Source organism: Mauremys reevesii, linkage group 2 (genome assembly GCF_016161935.1).
Source record: "Mauremys reevesii isolate NIE-2019 linkage group 2, ASM1616193v1, whole genome shotgun sequence".
In the NCBI taxonomy this organism is placed as follows: Eukaryota; Metazoa; Chordata; order Testudines; family Geoemydidae; genus Mauremys; species Mauremys reevesii.
The window spans coordinates 262,785,874-262,813,276 of NC_052624.1; the positions used below are offsets into that span (position 1 = coordinate 262,785,874).

The 27,403-nt window shown below is 40.9% G+C and overlaps 1 protein-coding gene across 7 annotated transcripts in view; it reads right to left on the reverse strand.

Annotated features, from left to right (window-relative positions):
- SAMD12 (sterile alpha motif domain containing 12) overlaps nt 1–27,403 on the reverse strand; it is a 220,619-nt gene that overhangs the window by 85,137 nt on the left and 108,079 nt on the right. For 5 of the 7 annotated variants that reach the window (XR_005595225.1, XR_005595226.1, XM_039527940.1 and 2 more), the window contains one exon: nt 12,029–12,169. Coding sequence is in view for 3 of the 7 variants with exons in the window: in XM_039527940.1 (XP_039383874.1) it covers nt 12,029–12,169 (141 nt within the window). In the remaining 4 variants the exon portion in view is untranslated. Of the gene's footprint in view, nt 1–2,910; nt 3,046–12,028; nt 12,170–27,403 lie in introns of all 7 variants that reach the window. The other 2 variants (XR_005595227.1, XR_005595228.1) reach the window with 1 other exon arrangement.

The window sequence follows — 27,403 nt, forward strand, 5'->3', positions numbered from 1 at the left end:
AGCAGCTGTAAGCTGATATGATCTGATGGCTCTTTGGTGGCCTAGATGAAATGATTAGGAAGGTCTCCATCCAGTTCCTAGTGGACCAGTCTCCACAACCTTAACACATAACCATTTGCACTTTTATTGGTAAAGAAGGACTGAGAATTGAATGAGTATCTAATATTTCTAGAGGTGATCACTCCAGAAGAGGACTGGGAAAAGGAAGGTGGCACCGTCACAACTCACATTACATCCTTTCTGTGAACAAATGACTTCTGATAGCCCAAGAGACTAAACAGGTACTTTTCACCAACTCTAAATTCCCTTTTACAAAGTACTTGTGTAATCTGAAATACAAAAGTTGGTACCTGCACATATCTAAATGTTATATAACATGAAACCATAGCTGAACACCAAACAAAAATATAATTATCAAAAATGAACATGATGATGGACACATTTACATGTGGGAATCACGGCTCTGTTATATCTGTCTATTATCATTCATTGGCATTAGCATTTAGATCCCAGTGTAACAGGTGCTTTATAAATAGCATACCTCAGTTAGACAGAAGAACTTGAACATTATTCTGTAATTATGTCTAACTGTTTAGAAGCCTCTGTATAATCCTAAACTGTCTAAGCTGAAAGTCTACAATCATCCCTTACGATGGAGGTAATTTCAATATATTAATTTATAGTGGAATAATTTAAATTAAAATCAATTCAAATGGTGACTGGAAAAATTATGTTATTGTTCTTCAGGGAGATCCAATTTGGTTAAAATGATTAATTTTACTTGGACATACCATAAAAAACACCAGGCTGCCCTATGATTATGTCAAATTAAGGGATTACAAAACCCCCAACTCTTTTTTGTGTAAGATGCCCTAGATCTGCATACTGCTAAGCAATAAAAAAAGTCATTTCATAATACTGCTGATTTTCAGCATATAAGTGAGCAAATGAAGGCTGCTCTATCATATGATGCATAAAAACTAAATGCCATTAGGAATAAACTTTTATTTGAATACAGCAACATTAATTTTTAAAACTACATTATGGAAAGACTTCTACAGAATGTGAAGGAAAAAAGGAAAGAAGCTTTTAAATAAAAATGGTTCTTTTTAGAGAATTTTGTACAGTAGCTTTATAAAGGCCAACTCCCCAACCCCTGCCGAAACAAAACAAAAACCAAGGGATTTCTGTGTCTGTTAAGCAATTGTAAACCTTTATTGCACAGGCTTTACAATAGGAACAAAACATCTTCATACCCGATAGCAGCATTCACAGATGATTTGAAGAAATGATATTTGAAAAGATTTTTAAAGTATGTTAAGTAAATTAAGTGAACGTTGTATTTGTTAAAGATGTCAGACTACCAATGATGGAAATTGAATTCCTCTGCTGACAGTACATACTCATCACAGGAAGAGACAGTACAAGCCTCTCAAAGTCAACCTGCAAGCTTTGCCACAGTTCTAATCTGGAGGGACCACCTCTAGGACAGAGAGGGTAATTCATTCTCCCTGCCACCAAGGCCAAAACTTTGTGTCTACATTCTGTGCATCCGAAGAAGTGAGCTGTAGCTCACGAAAGCTCTTGCTGAAATAAATTTGTTAGTCTCTAAGGTGCCACAAGTACTCCTGTTCTTTTTGCGGATACAGACTAACACGGCTGCTACTCTGAAACCTGTCTACATTTAGGCACCAAACTCCATAATGAGGCACCTGGGTAAGTGACATGATTTTCAGAAGTGCTGAGTGCTCCCGGCTCTTACTGAAGTCACTAGGAGTTGGGATTGCTCGGCATCTCTGAAAAATCAAGCCATGTGCGCCTGGCTTTAAGCACAGAAATCTGAAAGTTTTGGCGTCAGCATTTTGTGCTCCCCTGAGGCTGCCAGCAAGGGTGCCAGTTAGTGTTTAGGTGTTTTTTGTTTTTTTTAAATTATGTGAACACTTGTTTATCTGAAACTAGAGTGAGGCTTCCAACTCACTCCACACAGGCTACTAATGGTTATGACTGTTGGTCACTACTGCTATGATAAGGATTTGAACCAGAATCCCAGAAGTTTCAGATAGAAATAGAAAAGCTCTCTAGATATTTCCTAAGGATGAGGAGAATTTCATGACAGGGAATTATGGATTTTATTAGCTTCCCCCCCACCCCTTTTTTAAATTTAGCAGCACAGCCCAACCCAAATTGGCTACATCTCTAATTTTAAAAATCCAGTCAGAGCATGACATATCATGTCCCTAGCCTTATCCCACAATATGGGCATGATTTATTTAAACTCCCTGTGAAAAAATGGTGTAACCTGTTACCAAAAGCCCCATGAGCCATGCGGTTCGTCTTACTCAGGTAACTAATATGTTATTGCCCTGGCACCGATCACCAGGACTGACAAGAAGGGGAAAAAGGCAGGACAATTGTATCAGGGGCCCTGAGCTCAGGGCTCCCCAAACGGCTATAACATCTGTGTGAATAAAATGAAATGGGAGGGAGTGGGGCTCCATTGAACATGATGGACTGGGGCCCCACATTTCTGTGGATGGGCCTGGTGATCACAATTAGCTATAGTTAAGACTGTTGTACACTCCACTTTCTGATCAATCATAAAGGAAGGGTGGTTTGAAGCTGTCTCATGCTTGGTCTCAGCATAAAAGTGAATCTTTTTGGAAAGTTTGAGCAAGTAATTTCTTCCTCTTCAAAGTTACACATGGACGAAAAAAGAAATATACATTTTTCTGCCATAAAAAATTTAAACTCACTCAGAGTGCCACAGCTAAATACAAGATCTTTAAACAAGATGTATTTAGCTGTGACATTCTGAGCAAGTTTCCCAGACCTGAAGAAGAGTTCCATGTAAGCTCGAAAACTTCTCTCTCTCACTACCAGAAATTGGTCCAATAAAAAAATCTCACTCACCTTGTGTCTCTAATCTCCTGGGACCAACATGGCTGCAACAACACTGCATATAAAAAGTTTAAGACCGTTTTGGGCAGGTACAACTCTAGAGGGCCAAACTTTCCAGATGGCTAGTCCACAGGTATGACTAATCTCCTGGGCAATTTGGAAAACAAAATAAAAAGATGATGACAATCTGTTTTGTATATGCACGCTACTAAGTTTCCACTACATTTAGCATATCCACCACTGATGGAATCCTATAATAAATGTGAATACAGAATATGAATAATGTTAATTGTACAGGTATGGTTTTTCAGCACTCTTTCACCACTGCAGAATTCCACAGTTGCATATGTCTGACCCTATACATATTTTAAATATTAGAAGACTGGATGGCATAACTATGGGAAACACTATAAATTAATTCAACAATTTAACAGAGATTGGACAAATCTGTTGCATTGCAAAGTACATGCTTCTCCCAGCTCAAGTTAGAAATCTGAAAAGTGGATACTCTATATCCATAGTTGAGTGGTTCAGTTGGAAAACTTTAAATTTTATCCTCACTGGTGCACGTTGCGTATATAATATGCACATGTGTGTGCACACGTAGGCAGTGGAGTGATCTGGGAAAACAGTGATTCTCAGTGAAACAGGTCATAAGTGGCCTGAAGTTTCAGAAGCTTTGCAAGAGTGATCAATGGTAATAAAGGTAATAATTGGAGATATACCAATCTCCTAGAACTGGAAGGGACCTTGAAAGGTCATCAAGTCCAGCCCCCTGCCTTCACTAGCAGGACCAATTTTTGCCCCAGATCCCCCAAGTGGCCTCCTCAAGGATTGAACTCACAACCCTGGGTTTAGCAGGCCAATGCTCAAACCACTGAGCTATCCCTCCCCTTAAGCTCTGCTTATGCTTCTGGCTCCCTGCCCTAGCTCATCTAAGAATGCCTCATATGGTCTCAACCAGGGAGTGGAGAGGATATAATGTGGACTGCAGTCTTGTACTCTGATGTATAATTATAAAGTGACATTAGACAAAGGAGATGGCTGTACAGGATGAATTGTTAGGCTCCTGCTGTGGTACAGGAAAAGGACAATGGATAGGGATATGTAGTGGAAGGGACATAGGGATACATACATGTGGTGAAAAACACCTATATGAAGACGACAGTAAAAGCCTTGGTACTAATATACAGGCAGGCTTAGGGCTTATCCACACAGCACGTTCGTTCATACCAGAGGGGTGAAAATTTCCAGTGAGTGGTAGTGTGTCACATGCTAACTGGGCCCGTTTGGACCCTGCTGGCATACACTAAAAGTTCCCTAGTGCGTGTTAATGCAGTCCTGCTTGAAAACTGCCTTACGGTAACATGCACTACAAAACTTTTAGTGCGTGCCATCTGGGTCCGCATGGACCCACTGATGCCCAACATACTAGTGCGCAATAGATTTTACACCCCCTGTGGTATGGACTAATGCACCACGTAGACAAGCCTAATATCCTGAGCCAGTACCTCAAAATAAAAACCACTATGGAATATACTTCTGATCCTGTGGCATGGGCCGTAGCCATTCCATTCCTCAGGATCCATTCTATGAGGTCTCTCAGAGATTGCTGACAATAAAGAGGCTTAGGGAAAAGGAAATCTCTAGGGAATTAGGTTTGTGTCAGCTTCTCTGAAACATCAAGGTTTTTTGTTTTGGAGAGATGCCATGCATGCAGCATATGCAGGAAACATTTGCATAGTTATTTTGCTATAAGGAATAGAAACAAGGCCCTTCCTGATTGTGGTACAAACTGTTTGTTTCGGGTGGTGGAAAAGAATAAGGTCAGGACAGGATAATGATAACAAAAGAGGGAGACACACAGTCACTGAGTAGAAAGGATTGTCATGCAATTCAAATAATGCAATGCCAGGGACAACGAAACACAGACATGAAAACAGGATTCCACAAGTGTTATATGCTTCCTTTTTACGGGCCACAGTCCAGAAAGGCTAGTAAATCCCCTACCCAAAGTTGTGACAATAGCAACATCTGCTGTAACCCTTAGAGGAAGAAAAACAAGTATTTCAGGTGAAAGGAATCTAGGATTCCCCAGGTGCCAAAATCTGGTGCCCAGACTCCTGCTGGGGAAGCAAATAATAGACTGGCCTTTTGGAGAAATAATATGAGAGATCTTTCAAGTGTAACACTACGGCTAGTTTCAGTGACCTGCCTTCTGGTCATGGATGACAGTGTAATGCTCCCATCTCTGGCAGTACAAGTTGATCAGAGCAGTCAAGGAACTAATTGTCCTATACCTACATTGTCTACATGGCAGAGAGAAAGATTTGAATGAACTGCCACACAGTCTCCCCCTTTTCATCCAAGGTGTTCTTCCTCATCGATCTCCCCTTATTCTCAGACTCCTTTTGTAGTATTCCCCCCTCCCCCGAGTTCCTTTCCAAGTAAGAAGAGAACATGAGCACTGGGGATGCAATGGTGTGGACTAAATCAGTTGACTTTCTCCGTTGTCCTCTAACCTTTTGATGGCAAGACATGGCATGCTTCTGTGAATCTCTGAATCTTCCATGATAGTGATACCCTAGGGTGAGCAGCTCCAAGCATGCTATGCACACCAGGGCATCACAAGTAGAGAACCCTTCATGTGCATAATTCAGAAACGGACAACAGTAAGTCTAGTAGCAATGCCTCCTGTTTCTGGGGAAAGAGGATAAAGACTGTGGAACTTCCCACAGTAGGGTGATGCAAGTAAATTGGGGAGTAAGAGGGAGAAGAGGCCCTGAATTCATGTAAGTGCCTAAACTATGCTGGAGGTTCAGAGGCAGAGGAGGAGAAAGGAAAGGAAGCTGAGTGGGGTTTCATCAAAGAGGATACTGGTAATTGTGGATCAGTGTTCAGAGAGTCTCCACATCCTACGAGGCTTGCCCCATCAGCAAGGAAGGTGGCAAAGAGTAGGGGAAAGTAGTAAAGGAGTGCCTCAAATATTCTGGCATCCAAACAAAAACAAACAGCTGAACCTTTTGAGGTTTCATCATTGCTCCCTTTACCCTGCTATCCAAAGGCTCACAAGTTGCAAAGCTCTTAAAACAGGGATTTTTGTCTAACACAGAAGGAAAAATTCTGGTTATGGGGTTTCTCAAAAGCCATGTTGGGAAGATAAACCCATCTGTGATGGGATGGGTCACAGAGACCCCCTTGGGACTGCCACCTGATGTGCTGGGACTACCTCAGAGCCTGTTTTCCCTGCCAACTTGGGACTTCAGTCTCTTGCCTTGTTGAGCCAGACACACTAGACTGCTACAAACACAGGCCCAGGTCTGAACCACCTCCCCCAAAAGCTTCAGGCTTAGCTGAAAACAGCTTAAGAAATGCTCCTGTCTCCAACACCCAGATACCCAGTTCCCAATGGGGTCCAAACCCCAAATAAATCCGTTTTACTCTGTATAAAGCTTATATAGGATAAACTCAAATTGTCCACTCTCTATAACACTGACAGAGAGATATGCACAGCTGTTTGCTCCCCCAGGTATTAATTACTAGCTCTGGGTTAATAAATAAGTAAAAAGTGATTTTATTGAATATAAAAAGTAGGATTTAAGTGGTTCCAAGTAATAACAGAGAGAACAAAGTAAGTTACCAAGCAAAATAAAACAAAACAAGCAAGTCTAAGCCTAATACAGTAGGAAACTAAATACAGGTAAATCCCACCCTCAGAGATGTTCCAATAAGCTTCTTTGACAGACTAGACTCCTTCCTAGTCTGGGTCCAGCAATCACTCACTCCCCTGTCCTTTGTTCTAGTTTCTTTCAGGCATCTCTTTGGGGTGGAGAGGCTACCTTTTGAGCCAGCTGAAGATAAAATGGAGGGGTTTCCAGGGCCTTATATAGTCTCTCTCCTGTGCAATATCACAGCCACAAAATGGGGTCTCTAGCCACTTGGGCAAGTCACATGTCTATGAACGATTCAGCTTTTTGCAGGCTGACACCATTGTTTACACGTTAGTTTGAACATTCCCAGGAAAGCTCAGCAGTGGATTGGTGTCTCCCAAAGTCCAATGTTAGTTAAGTACTCCCAGTTACTTGAATAACCCCTTCACACTATGTTGACCAAATCTGCCTTATGTGCTTCCTATAGCAAACACTTTAAATACAAGCATAGAGCCAATGCTCATAACTTCAGATACAAAACTGATACATGCATACAAATAGGATGAATAGATTCAGTAGATCATAACCTTTGCAAAGATGTGTTACATGGCATCTAAACATATTCCAGTTATGTCAGCATAAAACATATTCCAGTTATGTCAGATTTACACTCATATGCATATTTCTATAAAGCATTATGGGGTGCAACGCCACATCATCATCGGGCAGCAGTCTTCCTACATCCCCCAAAAAGATAAGATGCACCTTTAGGGTCACCTAAATTAATCTAAGGCAGACGCATTACTAGGATACCTCAGTAGATTTGGAACTGGACTACTCCTTACAAGGACGGGGGATAATGTTTATTTGTGAATAATTTACCCTTGTTAACAATGTGCACATACCCTCTTTAGAAGCTGAGCACCAGAACAGGATGAAGCATTCACTGATGGTATAATGCCAACAAGCATCAACAGTAGCAATCCCTTATAATGAGGCATATGGCCTTAATCTAATGTATTTTGTTACCAGGGGAAATCTTCCTGCAGAATTAGCATCAATTTCTGTGATCGGCTGGTTAACTTCAAGTAGCACTTAGCCCAGTTTCAAACTCTCAGAGCAACTTATAAATGGGCACAATGTCACCTTAAAAATATGCAGAGTGCAGGTATGACACAGAACCTAAATCCAAGCACCATTAGCAGATCCTTGTCTAAAAACATTTTGTTCAAAATCACAGCATTCCACATAGGTCTGATATGCCAATGCTAACGGGACATCTTCTCCCTATGCTAGCTATGAGCTGGACTAGCATTGAAAATCCAAAATTAGCTTCACGCCATCACTGTGTAGTTATGTAAGACATGGTTTTTTGGCTCTTATGAATCAGGATTAGGGAAGAAACAATATAATAATGATGATTCCAGCCCTGAGCACTCTCCCCGTGAGACATCTGCAGATATTTTGCCAAATTAGTTCCATGACCTCGCTGGGTTTCTTGCAGAAAAGCTCAGTCAGATGAGGAAGCCCTTCTACCTCAGTGGAGGTCAGGATAACATTTCTGCTGATAATAGGCCCAATCAGGCAGCCCATATGGACAAGAATAGTCCCACTGAAATTCAAGATACAGCCTTCAATTACACAATCACATAATACCACTGCTGTCAGATCTCCAGCACAGCCTGGACAGCATGCATTGAATGACGGAATGTGAAATGGGTTTGTAAGTAAATTACTACAACAGAAGTATGGAGGAAAGCAATTGCACTGTGTATGGCCATCTGTCAAGCAAAATTTACATATGAACTTTCTGTATGGAAGGCAGATGAAACAAACACTTCTTAAAATAAATTACACTGTATATAAATATGATATAATGTGTCTTTTTAATCTTCGCTGTTCTTTGACTAGATCCTAACCTCAATCAGGATCTGATCGAAAGTCCACTAAAGTCAATGGGAGTGTTTCCACTGATTTTACTGAACCGTGTTGGATTAGGATCGGACTACTTATAGGCCAGCCTATGCATTGAATGACTTCAGACTGGGGTTTGTTAACTATATGCCCTGCTTCCTTCCTTTAAGTAGCATCAAAATTGTGCAATGACAGTAACCTTTTTCTCTCACACCAATTATCTGGAATAACTTCAAACTTTAGAGGCCACCACAGGATAACCATGGTCACCTTCTGACCTGAGGTTGAATCCCTAAAAGGCAAAATGTGTCCAAGCATAGATGCAATATTCATCAGGTTGAAGGTGTGCCCTGAATTCCCTAACTGCTACAAACAAGAATCTCTGGTAGACAGAGTACTAAGAGGACATTACTTTAATAAGGGGTTGTGGTTATGAAGGTAGGTACTGCTGTTGCTAAGCTATTGCAGGATAAATTTAGACACAGCCTGAGAAAACTGGGCAGCTGGGGGAGGAAGAGCGAACCAATTTCGCTGAATATCCAACAGACACATGGCTTTCTATGGAAAATGCATACTAAAAATCACATCATGATTCTTAATCTGACCATCTCCAAATACATTCCTTTCACAAAACAAATGGGGGGAGTCTCTTCATAATGATGATTCTTACCCACCTGTAACAGTCTCTTCTAGGTTGAGAATAAGGGGACATCCAGAGGGATACATTGTCTACATAAGCCTCCAAGGCAGAGACCAGATTACACAGATGAATGCCCAGGACAAGAGACTTGCATCTATCTATAAGCAGCAGATTCATGATACTCTGTCCTGTGTTTATATGTGATTTTATCAAAGGCCACATATGTATCCTCAACAGCATGGGCAAAAGGCTAAAATCTTGGAGGATGCCACATGAAATCACTTGAAATGTCACTCATTACTGATTGACCCTGGATGACTGATACCACCAGTTGACCTGTCAAGCTCCCAGTAGAGCCACGAGAGAGCAGTCTCAGACAAGTCTGCAACACCCATTAGCCACTTTGATCTGGGAGCGTGATTCCCAGCTTGAGGAGACCTACCTGCGCAAACTCTCATCCAGCTAGCATGCTGAAAATGAGGGTAGCCACGGCAGTGCGAGCAACAGGATGGACTAGTTGGCCCAGTATGTGCCTGGGGTCTTGGATGGGCATGAACTTGGGGAAGCTAGCCTGCCCCTGCCCCTCATACTACACTCTTTCAGTGCACTGGCTGCATGAGAGCTAGCACAAGTATGTCTCCTCAAGATGGGAATTACAGCCCCAGCTTGAAGTGTAGATATACTCTAAAGCAATGCCCCATGGCCAATCAAGAGTTACTGAGAGGTCAGCAGGACTATAATAGGTAACTGACTCAAAATTTAAAGCCAGTGGATCACTAATGGGCCTTACAAGCATAGTCTCACCTTCCATCAATGGGCCTAAACACATGGGGGAAACTTCCAGTGTGTCTGGTATTGAGCTACAACTGGAACTTAAAATCCACCAATCTCTCAAATCACATTCCCTCTAATGGGACAGGTTGAGACAGGGTGGAAATTGGCAAGCGATGGTTTGAAGAGGTGGACCTCTAAACATTGGAGGATCTTGAGCACCATCTCCTTACTAAGGCATTTTGAAGACCAGTTATTGTTCATATCACAGCTACACACACTAGCTTTAAGCAGCCCGGACAGGGTAAGGTGATATGTGCAGGTGGTAGAGTGACAGGATAGTCTGTTCCTTAAGGGCAGTATTGCCTACTGCGCAGTCCTCCCTGTCACACAGCATGGCCCTTTACGAGGTGAGGAAATATGAAGTCAGAGGAAAGGGGCCCTGGAAAGAAGCAATATTTAGAAGGAATCCTTTTGCTATGTCTTTAAGGGTCTGGGACCTGGAGCCTTACAGAGAAGATGGGGCAAGGCTCTGCTCTCACCCAGCCAATAAAGAACGAGCTGGAAGAAGGGGCCAACATAAATTGTGCCTCCTTCCTTCATAGCAGGGCAGATGCTTGTAAAAAGGCTCCTGCAGGCCCCTGAATTAACAAGAAGAGAACAGCACAGGGGAAGTTCTGCCTGCTGAACTCTCCCAGGCTGAGAGTGGAAGGACTGATCGGTAAATGGGCCAGCAGGAGGAGAAGCTGCCTGAGACTCTACAGCTGGCCTAACGCACAACACCAGCTCCAAGGGGAAGAGCTAGGAGGCTCCTGTCTTAAGGAGAGGAATTGCCCAAAGTACAGACCAGCTCCAGGTGTAGGGCTGGGACCTCTGGAACAGGAGAGGAAACTAACCATGGACCCAGGGTGAGCAGCAAAATAAGTGAGTTACCCTCTGTAGAATAAGTGAATAAACAAGATGTTGCAGAGAGGGGTTGAACTAATCTGGTTCAGGTAATCGTCTGGGGCGCCGAGTGCAATGCACCTGCAGTGCCCCAACATGTCCAAAGGGGGCAGTGCCAGAGAGGGATGCATATGACAGGAAACACCTTACAACTATGGCCCATCGGCATTAGAAACCACATCAAAATCTGCGGAGGAACAGTTCATTTGGAGCCAGAGACTCTTCCTGTTGAAGGGCAATTACTGGACTAACCCAATGAGTTTATTCCCAGTACAGTAAGCACAGTTTAGTCAGCTACATAATGCTGCATATGGAATAAATAGTGCTCCTCAGTGCACACAGTATATTTTAACAATATTTCTTTTCATATACATTGACACAAAATGGGCATTAAATCAAAACATTGTGGAAATTATCTGGCTGGATTATCAAACCTCATTTTACAAAGATGGATAACTACAGATCTATATTAAAAGATGCCGAACCATTACTTTACATTGTGAGTACAATGTCTGCTCTGTTCCATATTATTACAGCAGCTACAAATGCCTCAATAGAGCTAATAATGCAAGCCATTATGAAATGTTTTAGCCTTATTTGGAAAAGATGTACAGGCTTTTGTTGTTGTTGTTGTTAAATGACCTCCCACCAGAGACACACAAGATCAGCAGACTGAATCTGATTCTGCTTTGACTTCCACTGGTATAAATTAGGAACGATTCTAGTAAAATCAATGGAGTTACCCCAATGAGAAAGTAGAATCAAGATCTTTACATTTTTCAGATGCCTATCAGGTAATTCTCATTGACAGCTCTTACCATAAGAGATTACTGAGATTACTCTCACCACTGGATAAAAGAGTAAACAATTAATGCGAATGTTCAATGTCTGCAAAGACAGACGGTTTTATATTAATTCTCTTTTTATACAGTCAAGTTATTTTTGTCTTAGTAAGTAGGCATTTAAGTGAGAAAGCCACCAAGCTGTAGATCAAAACTACTTTCCTCATGCCAACAGTCAGCTTAACATACCTTTTTTATTTATGCATTGTTTTACCTTTTGTTCCCTTTCCCCACTAGGAAAGTATTTGGAGTCGATAAGATCTTCATGCATCATTTCTTACTGGAGACTGTCAAATCACCTTTTATGTCTCTGTTTGAACTTTACCTTCACTATCTTTTTATAGGCCCACACTGAAATTCTTTCCTACCTTGTGTAAGTAATTGTAAATTTCGGACTTCTTCTCTCACTTTCAGCTGAAGCACCTGCTGCAAAATGTGCTGTCGTAGGCTCTCCTGGGCAATCCCCATTCGTTCAAGCTTCTTGTCAGTAAGCCTCAGCAATGCACGGCCTGGATCCAAAAGTAAAAAGAAGAAAATCATCCAAGGATTTCCATTGATGTAATAACCTCATTCTAGCAAATAAACCTCATTCTGCTGCATTAAAATCCTCAGCTGTGAAACAATCTGATTCATAATGGGATAGATCTAAAATGCAAAAGGGATACCTGACTTGGTGAGTCAATTACTTTCCACTCCAGAAATCCATGTTCTGGATCTTAGCTTTGCATCATCAGTGAAAATTTGGCAAATTCTACCTGTATTAGGCATGTTGAGGTATCATAGTTTGTAGCAGGCTCAGACTGGCCTATAGGAGGATAACAAAATTTCCCTGGATACTTCTGAACAGCCTCACCATCCCCTGCCCTCCTAAGATCCCTTTGAACAGCAACAGACTGAGTACAGATGCAACTGAATTAAGGATCTGAATCCTGGGCTGGCAGCATGCCTCATGTTGGCATTTAGCATGCCAATGAATTACGGTGTCATGGTCTGAGATAGCCCATAATGCAGAGCATGCTAAATTCACACACACAAGACTGTTAGCTCTTCCAGACCTGGACTGAATCGTCTTGTGTTATTACAGTGCCTAGCACAATGGGACTCTGATCTGGTCTTTTGGACTCCACTGTAATATAAATGCTAAATTAAGAGACAGCAAATAGCAGGATCAGGATGACAGAACATGGTGATAGGACAAGCACTAAGGTGCCCCGTGTCCACCAGAGAATCACAGCATGAAGCAACTGCCTGAAGCAGTGCTTCCAAACCCTTTATCTTAGGGGAGGAAAAGCTTTCCCGACTCTTTAGCCCCTAAAGTATTGGTGCTGGTGGTTAGGCCCAGCCACACGCCCCATAGCCTGCTGAAGTCCATCTTCTCTCCCTTCCAAAGGGGCCCTTGCCTCTCCAGTCCAATGCTAGTATGTAAGCACCACGTCACACTGGGGCTAGACTGATTTACATTGGCTGAAAATCTGGCATAGGATGTTTGTTTAAAGCAAACTCAGCCCTTTGCCTCTCTCTACATTCAGGTTCATTTACTTCCTAGTTTGACTGAATTGTGTGTCTTTTAATCATTAAATCTGCATCTTTGGGTTCCACTTGTCATATCAATATCATTATCAGCATCATTGACAGAGGAATACAGTATATATATATATCTTTCTCAGGTAGAGAATGACAATAGTTCATGTACTTTGTCCCAGTTTTGTGGCGGCACTCCGTAGCACTAAGGCTGATAACCCCTTGTCCAGTAAACCTTTCTGTGAAATCATAAACCAGAGGAATTCTATTGGTTAATGTAATACCAAAATATGGAAATTAGTGTCTTATAGATCAATGCCAGCCATCAAATTCCCCCAGTGAAAGACAGGAATAATGACTTCAATTGTTATAGCACATTATCACACCAAGACATCTCAAAGCAATTTACAAAGGATGTACACCAGTCTAAGAATGCAATGCCAATCTAGCAATTGAAAGTAAGCAAAAATGAAAGTCCTCAGAGAAAAAAAGTGCCAGCCTCCCTGTCATCTTTGGGCAGAGAGTTACAGTATGTAATAATGTGTCAGGACAGAAGGAGGCCATGTGGCTCCTCCAGTTCTGTCCACCTATCTGGCCAACAGTTACAGGTTTTAATATCTTTCTTCTAGACATTTATTTATTTCTCATTTGAGTACGTTTCCTACCTCAGCAAAACAAAAGGAAATGATCTCTGCCCTAAGGAGCTTACATCCTTCACAAAGATCAGACCTAGAGACCAGATGGTAGAATTAATTTAGACCACCCCCCTTTTAGTTTATTTTCTATTTCAGTGACAGCATTTTTTCCTAAAATGATTTAGGAGAATGAGCCAGATGAGGAGCTGTTTGCTGGTGGGCCTGTTGCAAAGGAGAGCAGGTGTCACGGCATTGAAGCAAAGGAACTTCACAAGCCAGAAGAGGCAATGGTGGGAAACCAGGAGTGAAGCTGGATTTTGCAACCAGGGAGAGGAGCTGATTCCCACTTTGGGTGACAGTATGTTAAGCACTTCTTTTTATTGTGGTGGTAATTTACAGTTATTTTCCTAAGCAAGTATTTGATGCTACTCTGTATTATTAGCCTATTATTTATATTATTGTTCCTCCCAAATTTTCTGGGTTTTTACCTTTATAAAGGTGAATTAGAAAAAGGAAATAAAGAGAGAAATAAGGAGTGATTTATCAGTTGAGTGGAGAGAATTGAGAGGGAAGTGTTAAGAAATGAGAGCAGACATGTAGGCAGGGCACATTTGTGTAAGGCCTTCATAAAGACTATGAAAAGCTCAGATTTTGATTAATACAGTAAGATGAAGCCAGTGAAAGGGAGTGACATGATTTGAACTCTGGGCAGGAAAGATTATTTTATCTCCTGCATCAATACACAATGTACATATGTAGATCAATACCTAATATTCAGTACACTTATTGAGGGGGCACAGCCGCTACCTCATAAGAAGGAACAGACCTACGTAGGCTGTTTGGACATACTCAGCTGCAATTCCTTGTATAATCCTGCAGTCCTAATACAGGCAGAATTCCCGCTGACTGAGATGGAGTGCACAATCTACTGCCTCCAGCTCAATAACTCTGTGGCGTGGGATACACTAAGATGCCTAAATTATCCAGGTGACAAATTAGTTTAAATTCACAAACTGTACCACATAATTTGAAAAGTGATTGTTGACATGATATGATGAATATTCCTGCTTAATTGATAGTAATGTGCTTCCCTAGTTTTGGTGCAGAGCAAATGTTACACTAACTGTGCCCAGACTTACCTCATTAGCTTCAGAAACATGTTTGCAAATCTGGTTCTACTTAAAGAATCCAATCACAGCCTTTCACTCTGCCTGTGTGGGCTAGCGTTAGCTCCTTCCCAACTCAGCACATAAGAACAAGCCTCTTGTGCCAGCACGGATTAGTTGGAGGTGGCTCACATCACGGAGCAGCCTTTGGGCTGCATGAGCTTTCATTTAAGGTTAGTTCCTAGTTTCCCATGCCAAGATAGCCTTAAAAACAGCCCTTCCACCTGATGTAAAGGCTTTTAAACAAATTGTAAGGAACAAGCCTCCGACTCCACTTCTGCAGCAGGAAGCTGAGAAAGGAGAATTAAAAAAATGTAAAGCGAGTCGGTTAACTTAGGGGCACAATCAAAAGAACCATTTTTTATTAATCCTTCTCCCCAGTTCTTAGGTCCTGCCCTGGACTCAGTGGTATGATCACAGTGGACAGGAATTGGTCACCTATGGGGAAAGGAGGAGGAAATTGCTCCATAGGCCTACCCCAAACACTAATGCTGGCTCTACTTGATGATAGCTTCAGCACTGTCTGAGGCTGGGACTGAACTGCTGCTGCTTGTGCAGGCAGCTGGAAAGGTGCAAGTTTCACTTGCTTTAATATTGACCATGGCAACTGCTAAAGAAAATGGTGACCCTCCAATCCCTCCCCCTGCACATGAGCTATGGAATATCACCAGTGAATCAGTGGAGACCTGCTCCATGAAACCACCCCAATGCCCTGTAGATAATCAAGCTACCATCACTCCTTCTAGGAGAAGCTGTAAGATACCACCTGTCACTACCTGCTGATGTGAGGAGCAACTTCCAGATAGGAAGCCACCTAAAGGAGATTCCATGAAGTGCTGGGGATGGGAAAGCAAAGGGTACAAATGGATCAGTGGTTGAAGTAGATGGATCAATGAATTGGGGGGGGGAGCAAAGAAGGGGAAATAAAGAATTAATAGATTTGGGGGATGAGACTACTACACACAGGGAATGTTCCATGTGTTTGATTGAGAGAAAATTGTTTTGACAGAACTGTACAACAAGATGCTTCTGTCCCCATCATAGTAACCCTGCAAGGAGTTGTAAAAGGTAGTTACTGATGGGGTCATCAGGACAGGTGTGGCTCACTAGACTCCACCTTGAATATAAGCAAGTGGGAGTAGCTCTTTGGAGAAAAGAGTAGGCCTGGAGGATCAGGCAAGCTTGAGGAGAAGGAATGGCTTGTATATCATGTTATTCAAAAACTAACATAGCATATAAAATCTTATCAAGGAGGGGATGACGTTTTGACTCTTAACAGTATGTGCTTTGTTGGACTTGGATGAGGGTCCAAGCACCTTGTTGAAGTTTTCACAGCATTACACGGAGTCCTACTTGCTGGTTAGCCTGCAATTATAATCAATAAATTAACACGTAATGAAGGAAATTTGCTTACTTAATCTGGATCCTGTGTCTTCAAGTCGTGTCTACTTAATATCCTGACAAGATTATGTTTTAGGTTTTGTTAGTACTGCCAATATGGCTATGGAAGAATGACCTTGTTTCTCCAAAACACTTTTCTTAAAATCACAAATTTTTCTATCAGGCTTTCCAACACCACCTCTGGCACCCAAAGAGAATATCAACATGAATTAAAAGAAAACTAAGTAATAGAGCAAGTTGATTTTTTTATTTTTGCCAAAGTTTTTCAAAATTAAAAACCCAGAAAGAAAATGAAAATTTTGTGAATTTGTTTTTCCTAGGTTTTTGACCAGCTCTACTAAATAATCAACAATAAACCTGTCAAATTTATTAACACAGATGACCTTTCCTCTCTTGTGTTAGTGTCTCTCTCACAATCCTCATGTATTCCAGATATAACGATCTGTCATTTTTCTCTATTCTTGTTCTTATGTAGGGTCTAATCCTGCAAGGTTTAGCATGTCCTTGACACTCATTCAGTCTGTAGGAATTCAGGATGTTAAATACCTCAAAAGATTAGCACTTTATCCCAATGCGACCAAAGAGTCCAGTCACTGTGAGTAAGATTATCCCAGAAATGATTCCACTGACTCCCCAGTAAGGAACTCCCCAGTGCAAATTATATCAGAATCTGACCCTTAGATTATAAGTGGCCAGGGACCTTGTCTTGTCTCTCTGTTTGCTCATAAAGTGTCACACACACCCTATGGAGCTAGATTCCATTCTACCCAGATATCAATAAAATAGCCCTCTAAATTCTGATAGCAAAATAATTTCAAATTAGTTATAACTGAAGAGGCAGAAAGAACACAGCTTGAACTTGCAGATCCTAAGAAGAATTTGCAGAAGTACCAATGGAAGAAAACAACAACATTTTTTAAATTTAAAAAACAGGATCAATTTTATCCAAAATTACTGAACACAGAATGGGACCTCATAATGTTTCTTTTACAGAATCACTAAAAAAATATATTTTACAATCAGGATTTAAAAGCAGGAATGTATTCTTATCTTTTCCCTAATAGAAACTATCTCCTTGCCAGGTAGCTCACAAATGGAGAAGATACCTAATTATCTTTCAAAATCGACATTAGTGGCTAAGAATCTTCTCGAGAAGTAGGCAGTCCTGATTTCCAGCCCCTGCCCTCAATCTGGAGAGTCAGTGATTCCTCTTCCAGGAGGTGCCCTAAGAGACTGCTTTCCAAAAAGGCACTTGTAAACCTGTACTGTACCTTATTTTAATCACATTTTGAATTAATTGCTCTTTGACTCAAGAGCCATAGATGATTCCAACAGAACATCATTCTAAGTCAATAACACAGTTCTGTGCAGAAAAGGACAGGGTTAATGAGAAATTGTACATCATGATTACTGGAAGTGGTTCAGTAAGTAATTTACTGTACTGATGGGAACTATATTGATTCCTTACAAGTCTTGGGTAAAGACTGTTAGCCAGTCCTGTTTTTCAGTTGAACATATTCAAGACCTGATGTTTTTAATAGGAGGAAATAGTAATAACTTGAATTCCCATCTGAAATATAAATTCAGGTGCAAATCATATTACACTGCTTTTCAAATGTGCTGTAAAATGTGAGACAACCATTTTAGTGCTCTCAGGAAGGACCAAACAGGACCCACAAAGCAAATTAAGGATAAATTTATACCTTTAGCAGACAGTCTATAAATCCACATTATCTGGTGTATATATATTTGCCAAGCTACTTCCTGGCTATACAAAATTAAATATATTTAAGCACTGAAGACATGTAATAATGGACTTCTATTACACTGCACACATCATATTTTTCAAGCAATGAATTCCAGCACTATTGCTTGATTGTATGTATCTAGTAGATTTATGGTACCCATATCAAATAAACAACCTTCAAGGTCTTTTCTATTTGTGACAGGTAAAGTGAATCTGTCAACACCTTTGATTTTATCTGCCATCAGCCAGATACATTGTTCTTCAATTCCTTGTTAATCTCATGTTGCTCAGTAGGCAGCCACTAATTATGCATTACATTTCCCATTTCTTTATTAATTGTAAAGAATCACATTACAGCGTCCCTACTGGCAAAAAGAGTAAACACACATCCATATATTAAAATGTACAGTGAATACTTAGAAAAGAATAGGAATGGGCAAGACAATTTGGATAGTATTAGAACCGATTCAATCCTTTGAACAAAACTCAAAACAAAAACCTTTTCTGGAGTTTCTAAAAAAAGTCTAAAAAACCCAAGTCCTATATTCTGCTAGAAGGAGAAATATTTAAATACTACAAAAAAACCCACATTGCTTTCTTGGAATATCTAATCCAGCCAGCACTGGAAACCACAACAGAAAACTTGTTATTTTGAGAATTCTAGCCAGATTTCTAAACCAAAAGAGGTTATGAGGTTTCGTCTGAAAATAGATGTAGGTAAGTATTCAAAAAAGAGAGGGAAAACTCCCTGGAACAGATGTGAATTTAAACCAGACCCCTATTTAATTAAGTGAGAGACGTACACCTGCTCCCATTGTGAGTGCATATGTAGTTATTTATTAATCCCCTTCAATTGCAAAACAGAATCGAAGAGTCACATGACTAAGGGTCAAATTCTGCTCTGGGAACCCTGTACCCAAATCCAAGGACAGAAGTCAGAACTAAATATTTTGTCACTTGGTATGAGTCATTCTGGCCATTTGTTCAAAAACTTTAGGCCTCTAACAAAACATTATTCTAGGTCATTAACCTTCTCCCTCCTATTTCTGCTGATAAAAAAAAAAAAGGCAAATCTTTTAGAGCTTTCCCCCCACCCCCACTTAAATTTTCATAGTGTGGACCACATCTTAATAGAAAGGTTATCTTAGGGACCGTTCTTTCACTCATGTGGGATCATACAGATCACCTACCCCTCCCCATTCATCATTGTCCAATACCCATTTGGCAATTACAGCCAAGGCTTACACAGAAAAGTGATATTAGGAACGTGTTTGAGGACCCACACCACGTGACAACACAGCCTTCTGCAGACCATTATAAAAAACTCTGTGGGTCATCCCTGGTCCCCATGGAGCACAGTTTGAGAACCTCCATTTTAAAGCATTAGATTTTCCCATCATTAGCACTTTAATAATACAAACTGGATTTATCCAGTGTTGGTGCATGAAAGCATGTTTATAATAGGATTCAGTTTTGCTTTCCTTTTAATGTTCCCTGAAACTCACCTCTCCTGCTCCAGACCCGTATCTCAGCACAGTTTTCAATAGTGCTTTTTCCCCCATGCCCCTGAATTAGTTTTACCTTCCTTTTTTATTAAAAACGAAACAGAGGTTTCATTTTAATATTCATGATGTTAATAATTAATATTAATAAAATGGCAAATTAAAAGCAGCATGGTCAGGGTTTAAGCACTACAGAAAGCTTCAGACTTCAGAATGAGCCCTTCCCCCTCCCCCAATAGCATCATAAGATCTAGCACTGCCATTTTTCTTTTGGGGCTTGTAAGTGGCAGCCTAGCACCTATCAAGCTGAAAATGTGACCTCTGATGGGACCTCAGCTTATAGCATATGCTGATCATTTTTCAACCTAAGGGGAAAATAATTTTCCACTGTAAGAGCCAACTCCAGTCAGTCAATTTTGTGCACACTCTTATAGCTATGGATATTGATTTTTTTTATCTATACTCTGTGGGTCTGACTCATATCTCATTTGCATCATGTTATTCCAGACTTCAGTGGAGTTACTTCCAATTTTCACCACCCTAACTGAGAGGGGAATCAAGCAATCACAATCTTATTCTGCCACTCAGACTCCCATTGAGCAGCACCTTATTCAAAGTTGTCCAATTGAAACCCATAGGACTATAGCACTTTCAGGGTCGAGGCACTAATCAAAGGATGAAGAGTTGGCAGATTTGAGCTCTGAGTGATCCAGAGCCCGTTTAAACCAGTGAAAGTGCCTCTGCTGGATTTGGCCGGCTTTGGATCAACCTTTGCTGAGAAGAATCACAAAAATGATTCAGGCTACAAATAAAAGCCTTACACTGAGAGACTTGTGGATTTCAAAAAGGAGATTGAGTGGTGACTTGATTACACTGTATAAGTACCCTCTTGGGGAGAAAAACACCGGGAACTAGAGGGCTGTTTAATCTAGCAAAGAAAGGCAGAACAAGAACTAATGACTGGCAGTTGAAGCCAGACATGTTCAAATGAGAAATTACACACAAATGTTTAACAGTGAGGGTAGTTAACATTAGAACAAACTACCAAGAGAAGGGGTGGATTCTCCATTGTTTGATACCTTCAAATCAAGACTGCCTTTCTATAAGATATGTTTTTGTTGAACACAAGTTATTGTAATCAGTTCAGGTGTAATTTGGTGAAATTCTATGGCCTGTGTTTCGCAGGAGGTCACACACGATGATCTAATGGTCCCTTCTAATCTTTAAAAAAAACAAAAACCAAAAAAACCCCAAAAGTCCCCACTTATGAATCCGCAAGAGAAAGAACAAACGCAAGAAAATGGAGGTGTGGGGGGGGGAGGAATCTGTGTATATAAAAATAAACACAAGAGACCCTAGAGTTCAACAAAGATGTGCTCATTTGCAATCTGCCATCTAAATGAGTTTTCTTTCCAGTTTTATAAATCTAACGCAACAGTCAGTTCACAGTCTTCAAACAACTTCAGATTAGTAAACACCTAGGCTCTGCAAGAGGAGCCCTTAAAATACATAGCTTTCAGTACAGCACACAGATAGAAATGCATTTACATACATCATACAGTCTACATTTGAAAAGCAATCACACACTAAGGGTATGTCTACACTGCAATTAGACACCTGTGGTGGGCCCATGCCAGCTGACTCCGGCTTATGGGGCTCAGGCCAAGAGGCTGTTTAATTGTGGCGTAGATGTTCGGGCTCAGCCTGCAGCCCCAGCTCTGGGACCCTGTAAACTGGAAGGATCCAAGAGTTTGGGCTGCAGCCAGCCTACTCCATAATTAAACAGCCTGTTAGCCTCAGCCCTGTGAGCTGGAGTCAGCTGGCACGGGCCAGCCAGCAGCCGCAGGTTTTTAATTGCAGTGTAGACATACCCTAGGAGACCTTTGTCAACGATGGAGTTGATTCCAGTGAACCAGCCACTAAAAACAGAAATTAGATCGGGAGAAAAACAACTTGTAACTGATAAATGTATTTCTGTGTGTAACAAACTATGTAGATAGGTAAAATTAGAAATGATCTGCATAAAGATTTCATAGATCACACTAAGAACTGTAATCTAAATGTGCCAAAAGAATGAGGCAACACATTGCTAAAAACAATTAGCGTTAGAGACTAAAGATCTGTTAATGAGATACAGGGCCAAATGCAGTCCTGGTGTAAATAGGAGCATATCTTATTTCCACTGCATTGCACCCACTTACATCAGAGCTGAAATAGGCCTGTAGAGATGCAAATAATTTTCCTATATTTTAAGGAAACAGTACAAACACATGTATTTAATGTTTTCAGGGTCCTGACTATCCTAATAAAGGTTTTTCCAGACCATAAATTCAGTGGAAAATCTCTATACTCAGACTGGGCCACATTCAACCTTGAGGCAATAACAAAATTGCTCGTTTCCCTCTAGTACATTAGTTTACACTCACCGCCTCAGTGTAGAAGTTAAAACATTTTATACTTGCTTTTTAAAGTAAGATTATTTTTATACATGAGTTACATTTTCTTGATTCTACATAATAAATGAACATTTTAGGTGCAGTGGTCTTACATCAGCAGTATTCATATGCTTCTTAATATCGATTGGAAAAAGGCAAATATAGTGCCCATCTTTAAAAAAAAAGAGAAGGAGAGCCCAAGGAACTACAGACCAGTCAGCCTCACCTCAGTCCCTGGAAAAATCATGGGGCAGGTCTTCAAGGAAACCATTTTAAAGCACTTGGAGGAGAGGAAGGTGATCAGGAACAGTCAACATGAATTCACCAAGGACAAGTCATGCCTGACCAACCTGATTTCCTTCTCTGATGAGAACTGGCTCTGTGGATATGGGCAAAGCAGTGAACGTGATATATCTTGACTTTAGCAAAGCTTTCAATACAGTCTCCAACAGTATTCTTGCCAGCAAGTTAAAAAAGTATGGATTGGATGAATGGACTATAAGGTGGATAGAAAGCTGACTAGATTGTCGGGCTCAACGGGTAGTGATCAATGGCTCCATGTCCAGTTGGCAGCCGGTATCAACCGGAGTGCCCCAGGGGTCGGTCCTGGGGCCAGTTTTGTTCAACATCTTTATTAATGATCTGGATGACGAGATTAGGGTGACCAGATGTCCCGGTAAAATTGGGACCATCCCGATATCGATATTTAGGTGTTTGTCACGCGTCCCGACTGATCTTTGGTAAGGACGCAATTTGTCCTGATATTTTGCTCTGCCGGCAGCACTCGGCTTCCCCCCTCCCCACCGCCAGCGGACCCCACCCACCCATGTGTCCCGATATCTTCTCCCTCTCATCTGGTCACCCTAGATGGGATGGATTGCACCCTCAGTAAATTCGCAGATGACATTAAGCTGGGGTGAGAGGTAGATATCCTGGAAGATAGGGATAGGGTCCAGAGTGACCTAGACAAATTGGAGGATTGGGCCAAAAGAAATATGATGAGGTTCAACAAGGACAAGCGCAGAGTCCTGCACTTAGGATGGAAGAATCCCATGCACCGCTACAGGCTGGGGACCAACTGGCTAAGCAGCAGTTCTGCAGAAAAGGACCTGGGGATTACAGTGGATGAGAAGCTGGATATGAGTCAGCAGTGTGCCCTTGTTGCCAAGAAGGTTAACGGCATATTGGGATGCATTAGGAGTACTGCCAGCAGATTGAGGGAAGTGATTATTCCCCTCTATTCAGCACTGATGAGGCCACATCTGGAGTACTGCGTCCAGTTTTGGGCCCCCCACTACAGAAAGGATGTGGACAAATTGGAGAGAGTCCAGCGGAGGGCAACGAAAATGATCAGGGGGCTGGAGCACATGACTTATGAGGAGAGGCTGAGGGAACTGGGCTTGTTTAGTCTGCAGAAGAGAAGAGTAAGGGAGGATTTGATAGCAGCCTTCAACTACCTGAAGGGAGATTCCAAAGCGGATGGAGCTTGGCTGTTCTCAGTGGTGACAGATGACAGAACAAGGAGTAACCGTCTCAAGTTGCAGTGCAGGAGGTCTAGGTTGGATATTAGGAAACACTACTTCACTAGGAGGGTGGTGAAGCACTGAAATTGGTTACCTAGGGAGGTGGTGGAATCTCTATCCTTAATGGTTTTTAAGGCCCGACTCGACAAAGCCCTGGCTGGGATGATTTAGTTGATGTTGGTCCTGCTTTGAGTAGGGGGTTGGACTAGATGACCTTCTGAGGTCTCTTCCAATCTTAATCTTCTGTGATTCTATGATTTTTCTATAATTCCATGGAACCTGAACTACTAAACATATTCAAAGAGAAAGGTCTGTATAACAGCAACAGAAATGAATAGAAAAAATATTATAATAATTATAATTGGAGCAGGAAGAGTCCTTCTTAGACATCTAGCCCATCTTGTAACATGTATTTAAGATACTGCATATGATCCATACAATACTATAGGCATTCCATGATTAATACACTTTCTTAAAGTCCTGTTTACTGAATCCTTTTTATCCTGTTCTCCTCACCCGTCGTTTCTCCAACTCCTTCCTTCCTGGTACAGTTGCTTTGTGTATTCTTTGTCCTGTCTATCTTGGCCTATTATGCTCTTTGAGGATGGGGATATATTGTACACCATCGATAGGTACCAGTGTTGAGGGTGAAATCCAGTCCATGCCCAAAAAGCCAGAGTAATCAGTCTCTGTGCAGGTAACACACCGAAGGATTACAGAGGTGAAGATCTTCCCCCACTCATGGATCCACTGGCTATTTTTCTAGCCCATAGATGGAATATCAAGCTACAGTCCCTTCACTCCAATTGCATGAGGTGTTGGGGCTAGTTATCCCTTGCCTGGCCTGCCCTAGCCTGTCCCCTTGTGATCCTTCCATGCCAGGGATGGCTCGAGACTGCTTCTGCTGTACGCACAAATGTGTAGTCACCCCGGCACACACATACACACTGCCCTCGTGCCCCTTCACAGCTACTATGTGGTTTTCAAATGGTGTGGAGGACATCGCATAGGGTCCATTTATAATGCTATACGAATCCTTTTAATTAAAAATAATAATATAGGTTATCACAATCACTGGAAACCTCTGCTGTCTGGGTTACAATAAAGTTAGCAAGGTCACAATTAGCAGTTAGTGAGCAGTAGAGTCTTACATTATTTGTATATCAATATAATCAATTGAAATGTACAAGCTGTGGGAAAAAGGGAAGTGAAAAAACATTGACTAGATGAAACTTTGTTTGAAATTGTGAATATACCAATGCAAGTCATGTACGGCATCACTCAGACAAAGTGTCCAGAGAGTGGATTTTTATAAAAGGAAATGTTACAGCTAGCAAGGCCAGAGGGGGGGAGGGATGAAAGATGTTAGGCGTGTAAAACCCTGGGCTTTCATCTCTGGAATTTAAGTTAACCCTTAGGAACTTATCATAGCATTGCTCTCTTTGAAAACAGACCTGGATTGCTCGGAGAATTCTATGAAAAGGTTACCAGAAGATGGAGACTCTCCTCCATTGCCATCAGCACAGCAGTATTATACAGTCACCACAACAGCACTAAATGGATTTTGTCTCCTCACAAGATCAGTTTTGTCAAGAATAAAACAGGACCACATCAAGAGGCAAAGAAATGGGGAGGTAGATTTTTTATTCAGTGGCTCTATCAGTCCTATTTAGACTTTGCTTGTACGGTTTGTGAATGAACATTTGACAGACATTATTGGTTTCAGGCCAGCTTCTGCTCTTAGTTACCCAGGTTAAATATGGAGTAACTATTGATTTCAGTGTCTTTAACTAAGAACCTGGGATTTGGAGTCTGAGTGTAGAGTCTGTGTTGTGCCTTTTTAGAAATAATTTTTTTGAATAACTTTTTAGACCCAGCACACGAGTCGCAGCCCAGGCAGACGGGGCAAAGGTAGCTTTAAGCAGCTTTAACTTTGCATGTCCCTAATTCTGGACTACTGGCTGGGGCTGGTGTGGTTCCTAGCTTTAGTTAAAGGCTGAGCAACCCAAGGGCCTTGAACAACTGCCTACAAGCTGCTCCACAGCTCAAAATAGCCCTATTGCAATCCACTCCAGCCACCGTAGATGCAATCAATTCACAAGCTTTTGAATAACCTCCTGCAGATTAAACCTATCTGACTGGTGTCTATGGTTTACTGTCAGTAAACTAACCTCAATATTCCAGCAATGATTCTAGTCCAAATAAAAAACAAAAAAACAAAAAAAACCCCAACCAAACAAAAAAAAAACCACCCAGAAATTTCCCCTTTTCTATAATCAGAGAAAATCATTAATTATTACATGAAAGCAAACAAAGAGGTTGGTTGTTTTTTTGGGGGGCAGTGGTAGTGAAATCAAGTGGTAGCCTAGAATTAGCAGGCCCTCAAAATGCTTTGTAGAAAGTGATCGTATCCCTTGAAAAGAAATGAATGAAAGATATTGCTTCCTGTAAAGTCTCTCATGTAATTGCATGTTTATACAGTACAAGTGACTCCATTGCCAATTGGGATGGTTTATACAATTCTTTTAATGTGGGAAGTTCATTGAGGTATAAAATGTATCCAGCGCATCAGAGTTTTTGTACCGAAAAGTGTTAATGAAGTACAGTTTACTACATCTACTAAATCTTGCACAGGCTACTCCTGACTTTTTTCCTTCCAGATGGGTGATCATGCTGATGTAACTGCTCCAAACAATTTTTCCAAGTCTGGAGTAGCCTGGGCATGATTTACTAGGTGTTGTTTTTTGCTTACATAAAGAATATGTAAATAATCATTCTCTACCGAAAAATTCACACTGGTGTTAAGACGAGATGAAAAGAACCATCCCTTCCCTCCTCCCCTCCGCCTCTTTTTTAAAAAAAGTTTGTTTCTTGTGAGAGTTCTGAGGAAAAGGAGGAATCTAGTTTACATCTCCTCTGATCATAAATTACCTTTTCTGACATCTGGAATTTGAGAACAAGTAGCAAATGCTCAGATACTGTAACTGACGGTTTACTGACAACTAACAATATCTCCGATAGGGGAATCAGATAAGCAAAAAAGCAGTCCTCAGACGTATCTGGTGAAGAGTCAAAACATTCTTTATCTAACAGTGAAAAGAAAGCCAGGCATCCATCAAGTCCAGCAAAATAAAGAGTGGTCAGAATTTAACTAATTTCTAGTAATCTACTAATAAACACAGCCCACTGTGATCAATAAGTTAACTTATGTAACCTTTGATTTATATGCCCCAATTAGTATTTTAAAAATAAGGAATAAAACTGAATTCTTTATGGTTCAAGCCTTCAAGCTGGTTACAGATAATTTAATTCAATGGAGGACTGTGAATGTCCCAATGAGTGATAAAATTAAAGATTTTATTTAATATAAATTAGTTAGCTAAGCAAACAGGCATCCAATATAACCATACACTGCATTTATATTCACATCCTCAGATGAAATGATGTATTCAGGAGTGATCCATCCCTGAATGAGGAGAACGAATATATAATCCTTTCTCTAACAATACCTTGATGGTGGATGGGTGCACCTATCTAAAATCAGCATACTATCCTATTTATAATCAACTATAATAACCCCTTCCAATTAATTACCATTAAATCTACCTTATTACCACAATTAAATATTTTCTACTCTCTCATTGGCTATTTAACATTAAGTATCATTTTAGTTAACATTTATGTAAACGCCACATCAATAACCATCACTATATTAAGGAGTCCAGTGGCACCTTAAAGACTAACAGATTTATTTGGGCATAAGCTTTCATGGGTAAAAAAAACCAATTCTTCATGTTAGTCTTTAAGGTGCCA